We start from the raw sequence: 10,138 nt of genomic DNA on the forward strand, positions 1-10,138 counted from the left end.
CCCCCCCCCCCCCCCCCCCCCCCCCCCCCCCCCCCCAGCTCCTTGTCCCCTGACTGCCACCTCCCAGGACCCTCCGCCCCTAACCGCCGCCCTGGGACCCCTCCCCCATCCAACCCCCCTGCTCCCTGTCCCCTAACTGCCCCGCCCTCTATCCACACCCCCACCACCTGACAGGCCCCCCCAGGACTCCCACATCTATCTTACCCCCCCTATTCCCCGTCCCCTGACCGCTCCCCCCCAGAACCTCCACCCCATCCAACCGCTCCCTGTCCCCTGACTGCCCCCCCCAGGACCCCCTGCCCCTTATCCAACCCCCCCGCTCCCCACCCCCTTACCATGCCGCTGAGAGCAGCAGGACTGGCAGCTGTGCCGCCCAGCCGGAGCCTGCCGCGCTGCCCAGCAGGAGCTCGCAGCCCTGCTGCCCAGAGCGCTGGCGGCATGGCGAGCTGAGGCAGCGGGGGGACAGTAGGGGAGGGGCCGGGGGCTAGCCTCCCCGGCCGGGAACTCAAGGGCCAGGCAGGACGGTCCTGCAGGCTGTAGTTTGCCCACCTCTGGTTTAGGAGTATCTTCAATAGAGTAAAGTCAAGTATGATAGGGTGCAGTAATAGTATGATGCACGCAGAGTGGGTGGTTCCTCAGCTTCCCCACCACCCAGGAGAGCTGAATGTCTAATCACCTGCTGCTTTTCCCTTACTACCAAAAGTAGCACTTGAAGCTCCAAAGAACTTGAGTTCTTCTGCAAGACCAGGAAGTATCCACCACTAACTGTGCTGATGGAGTGGGAGAGGGAATTTGGTGCTTTTTTATAAAGGAGACCACGATAGTGCTAAATAAAGCCAGCACAGTGAAGTTAGACGCTACAATCGCTTGCTACATCCTCTCTGCCAACGAACAATCTGAAGTAACCCTGTTCCTTCAACCCTGAGCTTAGAGAAAATTATGCCACAAACTGCTGTGTCGTTTTGATGGGTACGGATATCTACTGAGTGCCAGTCTGAGGCACTAAGCCTGTTTCACTAGTGATAAAATAGACTTAAGCACTATTCTCCAGATGGGAAAATCTTATGCATTAATCCTCTGTCATTAATCCCCCGCTCTCTAAGATTTTAGTGCAGATAAGCTTTTGCACTGTGACAGTCTATTAGTGTTCAGCTTTATTTGAAAGCTCTGCTGTGTTATTGCTTTATGTCAGTACAATCATAACTGTGCTTTTATATTCTGTAGTACCATGACTTTGGCGTTGAAGGTGGTGAACTCTGGTTGGCTGCAAGTTCAGATCGACGTGTCAGTGTCTGGGTCTCTGCCTGGCTGAAGGATAAATGTGAGCTCATCGATTGGCTAAGCTTCCCAGCTCCTGCAAGCCCGGAGGTAAGATTAAACCTTACTGACTATATAATATGTACATTCAGCATTACAGCCAAAGCCAGGAGTAGAGCAGATCCCTCCAACACCCGTGCACTATTACCTATTTCTGCTTGCAAAAGGTTTACCTAGGAACTGTTAACAACCAAGTTGTGTGTATATAAACAGAACAGTGTGTGGTTTTGAATCTTCCTTTAAGATGTAGATTTGCAATGTGAATGCACACTGCATAATTCCTGAGAGGGTATTTGCTTTGTAAGCATTTCAAGTCAAAAAATTACATTTGCAAACAGTTAGTATCTCTGTGCTATACAAAACACAGGGACAGGATTTTTTTGAGTATATGAACCAGGAGTCAGCAAGGTTGGTATACAAAGAGCGAACTAACTTGGCTGCTCAGAAATAGCATTAATGTTCTGATCTAGTAGGCTCACCGTTACATAGGTTACTACAGCCTACTAGATAAGGAATTATGCACGGAACATCCTAAGTGTATGGCACTTCACAGAACACTTAGGCAGGGTCCCTGACCAGAACTTCTGCCCTAAATTAGATACAAGACCTAGGACAACAGTTGAGACATGAGACAGTGAGGAGATTGATGTAAGAAGGCTTTGAGAAAGAAGTGGGTTTGGGGGAAGAGGAGGATCCTTACTGCACAGGAAGTGGAGTGGTATGTGGCAGAATGTAAGTGGTAGGTAACTCTTCTGATGTGAAGCAGTGGCTCATCAGATTATCAACCTTAAGCTTAATCAGTCTTAGATACTGCATTGGCAGATTCAGCAATAAGCCCGGTGACACCATTTGAAGTTTTTTCTATTTGTCCTCAAATGTTAAAGAGGTAGTCGCGCTCATTGTGCAGGCAATGGGCTGTCCAGCTGAGTTCTCACCACAATGAATTGGAATGAGTTTTATTGTTTCAACTAGATTGGCATCCAGTACCAGGGATTTGATCTTTTTGAAACTATTTTCACTCCCTGAGTAATTAACAACCCCATCATATCCATGACTTACTCCAATATTTGCTCCTAACAGTGTAAATGATGCTGGGTGGTATTTAGTATGTTAAATCCTGCTTATGTCATATGATCCTACCACAGCATACAGCGGAGACTCATGTTATGTGCCCAGGTTGATATACATTTGTTCTTCATTCGTTAGCAGTGAGCACATCTGTGTTGGAGTGCAGCATAAGAACAGGGGAAAGTTCCTCCTCAATATTAACTGCATAGTGCAGTGGGTCACAAGCTTCTGCTGCTGACGGCTCCAAAGAGGAAATGCTGACACACCTAACCACTCTCCTTTCTTTTTCCCAGCATGCCTGGCCTTGCTGAAATAAGTGGGGAGAAGTTAGCGCTAATTCTGCTCCTTTTTCGTTTCCCTTCCTAGGCCCCTAGCAGTCTCCCTCCTAGCCTGGCGGCTTTCTGTCCTTGGGACAATGGTACTTTGGTGTACGTAGGCTTTGGGATGCAGAAGGAGATCCTCTTTTACAGCTTGCGCCAGAAACAGGTACACTGTGTCTTCCCTCTCCAACCTGCCATCCTCAATGGGGCAGGTTCACGAGAGGAGTTACAAATTGCTACGAACTCCTCTGTGCTGATATTGGAAAACTGGCGTTCACCCTGGTCACTGAGTCCAGCTTTAGCTCATGGCGAGTGACACACAACACAAATAATATAGAGGATAATGTGGTGCTCCTCTGCCGTGGCTTTGGAAACTTAAAGGCCAAACAGATGTGGCATGGGAATGCTGCAGTGAAAGATAGCCATGATGCTGGAGTGTCGGTATTCTCTGTGGCACCCCGATATACAGAGCAGCACCAGTGTAACTGATGTGGGCCAGCAGTCAAGCAGTTGAAATAGAATGAAACACGAAGCAGGTGTGTGGTGAGGTTGGGGATGGTAGATTCAACCTAACAGACAGTTAATGGTACAGCTTTTCACTCCCACAAACCTCTTTAAGTCTGACATGGGTCGCCAATGAATAGCCGGGGGTGCTGAGGCTCAAGGTAGAGCTGCATGCGTGAAGCTTGCAAAGCACCTGGCTGCTGCCACTGCTCTGTTTTTTGCTTTCGTGAACATTAATATTCTCAGAGATAACATCTTTTATTGGACCAGTTTCTGTTGATGAAAGAGACAAGCTTAAAACTCTTAAGACTGCTCTGGAAATGAAGAGCTTGGCAGCTTCCTGAGCTCAGAGGGGCTGTGCAGCTGTCAGTGCTGGTGACCGTCTGTCAGCTGGCCTCCAGCAGAGTGTCAGTTAACGGCTCTATTCTGCCGCACATTAATTTTGAGGAGCTGGTGTCAATGTTTCTCTTGCTTTCATGCAGGTAGTCGAGAAGATCCCCTTGTCTCACTTTGCCACGTCGCTGAGCCTGTCTCCAGCAGCGCACTTCCTGGCTGTGGGCTTCAATGGTAAGTGTCCAGAGGACATGCTCAAGTCAGACACTGTCACACATGGATCCCCTTCTTGCTGGCATACTGCTAGTGGTGGCTGCACCAGGAACAACAGTTCACCTGTGATTCTGGGGTTGTCTCCCATTCCCCATCTCTGCATGAACAGCCAAGTCTTTCTTCTTTGTTAGCAACCAAAAAAACACCCCTTCTTTATGTGGAGGTACTGACTGTGGGATGCAGGGAGTTTCCTCCATCTCCATGAGCAGGATGTGCTTTAATCTGGCAGAAAAAGGCATCATGAGATCCCATGGTTGAAAGCTGAAGTTAGACAAATTCAGACTAGAAATAAGGCACCATTTTGTTTACAGTGCAGGTAATTAACCACTGGAACAACTTGCCGAGGGATGTGGTGGATTTTCCATCTCTCTAAATCAAGACTGGGTGTCTTTGTGAAACAGATGCTCTAGCTCAGGTTCTCCAACTTCATTGCACCGCAACCCCCTTCTGACAACAAAAATTACTACATGACCCAAGGAGGGGACCCATGCCTGAGCCCTACCACCCCAGGTCGGGGGGCCAAAGCCCAAGCATGAGCCCTACGGCCCAAAGCCAAAGCGCTGCAGCCCCAGCCAGGGGGCCTGTAACCTAAGCCCCCTGAAGTCCTCAGGCTTCAGCTTCGGCCCCAGGTGGTGGGACTCGGGCTTCAGCAAGTCTAAGCCAGTCCTGGCAAGCCATTAAAATGGGGTTGTGACCCACTTTGGGGTCCCGACCCACAGTTTGAGAACCACTGCTCTAGCTCAAACAGAAGTTATGAGCTAGATGCAGGAATCACTGGCTGAGGTTTTCTGCCCCGTATTATGCAGGAGGTTGGGCTAGATGAGCATATTGGTCCCTTCTGGCTTTAAAATTTATGCAGCTATGTCCTCCTCCTCTTTGAGAACACTTCATTAAATTGTCTCCTTGTCTATAAGTTTGCCAGGAAAGCTCTAAATGACGCAGTATCTCTACGTGCACGTTCTGCAGCGTATGTTCTGTGGCCTGACAGTCTGACACACAGCATGGCACTGCCATTGTCACACCCCCTCATACTGATTACCAGCCACTAATTGCCTGCTTGCTCTGTTAGCAACCCTTCCACATCTCTCAGCTAATCAAGGAGCAGTTTCAGTGTGTGGGGGAAGGTTTCCCTACAAACTCAGGGCAAGATGGTAATTATCAGTAAACAGCTAAACAGAATAAAACAGACGAGGGTGGGAGCTTTTGCTTTATCAGAGGACCTCGGGCACAAAGAAACAGCCTTCAACTCTTAACCCCGCTGGCTCCCCCATCCCACCAGCATTGCTGTTTCTAATGCAGAGCTAGGGAACGAGAGGCACCCATCTGTGTGTCTTTATGCACGTCCATGGGCATAGGGAAAGTGACTCAGCTCTGCAGTTCTTGAACCCTGAGTCCTCACAAGAGGGGAGATTGGTCCATGGAACTGTGAAAGAATCTCTTTCCCTTTCCCATCAAGGTGACTGATTCCAATCCTGGCCAGATCAGCAGTGACCTAAAGTAGTTGTTGTCTGTTGTATGTTTGACCCCAGTGAAAGGAGAAGGGGGGTTTGTGGGAGAGAAAAGCTGTGTCATTTCAGTTCCTCTCAGACAGGAGCACGCACACAAAAACCGCAGTTGCAGTTGGCTCTAGTTGCCAGCGAGGATGCCAGTCTCTAATGAATAAACATGGAGACTGAATTATCCTTAGAGGTGGCCCCTCTCACTCCTGGACGAGACGTGACCAGAAGCAGGGGATCGTTGTAAAAGAGGTTGCCCCACTTCTGTGTCTGTTCTGCAGATAGAGATATTTGCTCTCCATTGCTGTCATGCCCTTCACAAAACGGAATGTACTTTACTTCTAAAACTGGAGAGGGCTGCAAGGGGACTCTGATATACCAAGTAGCATCCCAAGAGTGGTGGCTTTTCTATGTGCCAAAGGGAGTGGGTCAGTTTCTGAGTCTGGTATGTGGCTGTGTTTGCTCCACAGAGCGTGTACTGAGGCTGATTGACTGCACGACGAGAACAGAACAAGACTTTGTGGGGCACGATGACTCCGTTCACCTCTGCAGATTCACCCCTTCGGGTAAACGCCTCTTCACGGCTTCCTACAATGAAATCCTGGTGTGGGAGATAACGAGCACATGAACTGAGCCAGCTTAGCTCCTACCAGAGTTGAGAGAGGTTTTCTAAACAACTGTTTTACTCCGGCATGAATCGAGGAAGATAATGTGAGAAGAGAAATGTTTCCATCTGTCTCGTGCTATTAGCAACTGAATAAATCTGATCCAGACCCTTGCAATCCTCAGTCACTGCTGGGTAGTAATCCCCTTTCAGAGTCTCTACCAGCCATTGTGTTCCAGTTCACAAGGCACAGCACCCAAACTAACCACAAATTGGGGTTGGCTGGTATTTAATCATAAATCTAATTCTGCTTTAACACGCAACCTGACTTACAGGATGTGAAATGAATTTGGGGTCTTAGTGGACAGTATCCAAATCAGAAAGGGCACCCTCACAGTTGGTACCTTCTTGGCAGTCTAAGCAGAGGCTGAGAATTGAATGGGGCAAGAAGACTGGATTCCTCTCTCCCCCACTAGGAGTGGTCCACCAGGTCAGGACTAAGGAACACTGCAGTGTCAGGGAAGGGAAGTTTTTTCTGCCACTGTCTGTGCTGTGTTCTGTGGTTAAATGGAGGACAATCTCCAGGGCTGTCAAGCCAGCATCTTTCACTCACACTAACGTTCCTTGCAAAAGAAAACACCCCACACGCTCGCGAAAGACATGGCTGTACCTTGACCTCTTTCTGTTTTCATGCCCCTTCATGGTTTTCATTCCTAGGCTCTCTGTGGGCGGGAGTCTGGCATGCCCCACCTGATGCAGACACATGGCATTTTTATTTGTAAATTATCAGGACCCAATGGCTCCGGGTGTCATTTTGTATGTAACATAGCATCGATTTTTATTGGGAAGAGTTTTGTATTGGTTTTTATAAGCTGTATAGTTCTTAAATAAAAGTGTTGGGTTGATTTTCTGTCTGGTTGGTTCACCCTAGTTTCTTTAATTGTCAGTAGCATTTCTAGTGTGATCGGCGTGTGACAATGTAGAACTTGTTCCAAAAAGGTGTCTGTTCAGTCTGCCTACAGATATGCCTTTCACACCACAGCGCGGAACTGAACTAGAGAGGACCCTTTCCCGGATTCAAATCCAATGAAGTAGAGCCTCTGTCATTCTCTCTCGCTGCTCCTTTGCAGCTGCAGTCTTGGATATTAAGTCTAAATTCTGTTGCTCTGTGTATTGACAGGAGGCATAAGTATGTCGCTTGAAGAAATTAGCTGAATGAGCTATAATTCTGCATTCCAATGCTGCTCTGTTTCACCAGACTTAATACAGAGTAACTTTATTGTCTCTGGAGTTACACTGGTGTAACTGAGATCAGAATCTGGCCCAAAGGCTCCTGCTTTGGTGCAAGGCGTGTTTAGCTGGCTGAGCTGTTTTTAAATCATACAAGAGGTGACTGAGGAGTGTTGAGAACACTAGACAGTAATACTCTGCTTTGGGAGTGTTCCTCTTTAGTGGTCCACTGTGCTCTTCTCTGCATTACTCCCTTGGGCCAGATTCTGCAATGCAGCTCTGAAGGCAAAGGGAGTTCTGAGCATGGAGCAGATACACAATTGGATCTCCTGGATCGTTATTGGATCAGTGATATTGGTGTTGCAGTGTTTGAGGAGATCATCTTGCTGCTACAAACCATACATGCATGATAAAAAATAGTCCCAGCTTCAAACTTCTGCAGTGCCATTCTGGAAACGGAGTTTTAGAGAGGCAGCGGGAGCACCAGCTAGGAGGGAGAAAGTGGCATGATGAGCACATGAAGGCACTTCTAAGACAAATGGTGCCTGTCTGAAACTCCAGTTATATGATGAACCTGCTTGGTTTCAGGGGAGGAGCTACCTGCTTTGGGATGTCGGGGCGGAAACTAGAAGGCTGTCTTCTGACATAGCATGTATGTCTTGGCACCTAATCTTAATCAATCAAGCTTAATGTTTCAGGCTGCATGTTGATCAACAGCTGTGATCAAGAGCACCCCTGCCACCTGCCAGATCTGAGTAGTGTATTTAGTGGGTGAATGTGGAGTTCATACCCATCACTGGATGCTGTCAGAGGTGGGATGTTCAAATAGATGAACTGCTGGTTTGTTGCAGCATGGCAAATCTTACGTACCTGAACCAGTGGTAACCATAGCTTTGCCATAACCTGGCAACGAGAAGGGACAATCTGCTGACACCGTCATGAGCTGATGGATCAGGAGTATGTGTACTGGCAAAGGAAATATGGTGTTAAAACCAAGCAACTATTCTAAGGGGCCAAGTAGCCCTACCAGGAAAACCTGCATTATCTCTTTGAGAGAGTGCCACTCTGGTCTGCGTGTGTAGGTGCTGCATGTTTTAACAGCAGAAATTCTAAAGTAGTTAAACCAATTGTGGGTGTGTACTCCTTTCTGCAGTTTTCCATTAGGTTGGAGTGCAAACACTGCAAAACAGGCATGTGGGACAAGTAGGTAGTGATGGAGTTGGGGTCTATGGGATGGTGGAGTTCATCAGTTTGTGACTGCAAAACGGGCTCAAATGTTAGCAACTGTGCAACACTGAGAGGATTGCATTGGCAACATCCCAGGGTTCTGAGAGTTGTTCTTAATTTGCATTGGTCCCATTATGCACTGAGTGGTTGACTGCAGCATCAGGATGTTTTAGTTTGCAATGTGCCATCCCTCTCTGCATGCAGGAAACCCTTGCATGCAGGAACCTGAGATTCCTGTTACCTGCACCCAACCCAAGCGTTTTGGATCAGGACAGAGCATTGTCTACTAAGAGCTGTATCTAGGCCAGGGGAGGGCAAACTTTGGCCCATGGGCCGGATCTGGCCCGCCGGCCGTTTTAAGCCGGCCCGCGAGCCGCACCACGTGGCTCGGCCCTGCTTCAGCTGGACTGCTGGGTTGGGGGCCGCACCAGGTGGCTCAGCCCTGCTCCGCTGCTCCGGTCAGGGCTGCATCACGCGGCTCCCGGAAGCCGTGGCATGGTCCCGCTCCGTCTCCTATGCACGCCAATGGGAGCTGCAGGGGCAGTGTCTGCAGATGGGGCAGCGTGCAGAGCCGCCTGGCTGCGCCTCCACGTAGGAGCCGGAGAAGGGACATGATGATACTGCTTCTGGGAGCTGCTTGAGGTAAGTGCTGCTTGGAGCCTGCACCCCTTGAGCCTCTCCCCACACCCCAACACCCTGCTCCAGTCCTGATGCCCCTCCCGCTCTCCAAACCCCAGAGCCCACACCCCCTCCTGCACCCCAGCCCCAATTTTGTGAGCATTCATGGCCTGCCATACAATTTCTATTCCCCCACGTGGCCCTCGGGCCAAAACATTTGCTCATCCCTGATCTAGGGGCTAGGACAGAAGCATGCTTTGTGGACCAGGTTGTGTATGAAAGAGGTGGTTGTGTTGCCCAGGGTTCGAACTCAGGCTCAAGCCTAACCTTCCACCTGCACACAAATCGTGCTAACCCAAGGTCCAGAGCCCAGGGGGTGGAGGGTCTGAGCCTGAGTCAAGGCCAGGGTTCAAGTTCAGGTCCTACTGTTTGGCAGTGTAAATGCAGCCCCAGTGGACTTGTGCTCTGGGAATCCACGCCCAGGATCCCACAGGCTGACTTTCTTTGTCTCGGGACAACCAAGTTGGGTGGGCAGGTGGCCGTCAAATTTTCGACAGTGCATCCTGAACAAGGGGCTAGAGCAACCACATTTTGGGAGGGCGCTAGGAACTCTGGGGTCGGGTGGCTGGACTGGGGCCCAGGTTGGGACCCAGGGTCAGGGCCGGCTCCAGGCACCAGCTTACCAAGCAGGTGCTTGGGGCGGCCACTTCGGAGAGGGGCGGCACGTCCAGCTGTTCGGCGGCAATTCAGCGGACGGTCCCTCACTCCTGCTCGGAGCGAAGGACCTCCCGCCGAATTGCCGCCGCAGATCGCAATCGTGGCTTTTTGTTTGTTTGTTTGGCTGCTTGTGGGGGCCAAACCCCTGGAGCCAGCCCTGCCCAGGGTTCAACACTTCCTAACCGGGGATTGCATGTAGATGCTCAAGCCAGGGTCTGCTAACTGCAGTTCTCCTACCCGGGCCTTCCCTTGCAGGGCAGACAGACCCGTTGTGCCCTAAATGCACCAACTCAGGCGATGGCTGGTTGTAATTAACCAGGGGGCCCTTCCCCCAGTTCCCCCTGGGTGCTGACTCCGGTGTCACCACCTCGAGCCTGCCTGAGAAGCGGGCGCCCTGCCCCATGGTACCCTTCTCCCACCGCCCACTGACT

The 10,138-nt window shown here is 50.0% G+C and overlaps 1 protein-coding gene across 1 annotated transcript in view; it reads left to right on the top strand.

Moving 5' to 3' along the window:
- The window catches only part of WDR90 (WD repeat domain 90), a 52,168-nt gene extending 45,359 nt beyond the window's left edge, over positions 1-6,809 (top strand). The window contains exons 39-42 of the mRNA XM_029911287.1: positions 1,225-1,368; positions 2,752-2,871; positions 3,692-3,776; positions 5,782-6,809. Coding sequence (XP_029767147.1) covers positions 1,225-1,368; positions 2,752-2,871; positions 3,692-3,776; positions 5,782-5,939 — 507 coding nt within the window. The 3' untranslated portion in view covers positions 5,940-6,809. The remainder of the gene's footprint in view (positions 1-1,224; positions 1,369-2,751; positions 2,872-3,691; positions 3,777-5,781) is intronic.
- Positions 6,810-10,138: the final 3,329 nt, after the last annotated feature.

The sequence above is a fragment of the Terrapene carolina genome, unplaced genomic scaffold (genome assembly GCF_002925995.2).
Source record: "Terrapene carolina triunguis isolate 2854851 unplaced genomic scaffold, T_m_triunguis-2.0 Scaffold93, whole genome shotgun sequence".
In the NCBI taxonomy this organism is placed as follows: domain Eukaryota; kingdom Metazoa; phylum Chordata; order Testudines; family Emydidae; genus Terrapene; species Terrapene triunguis.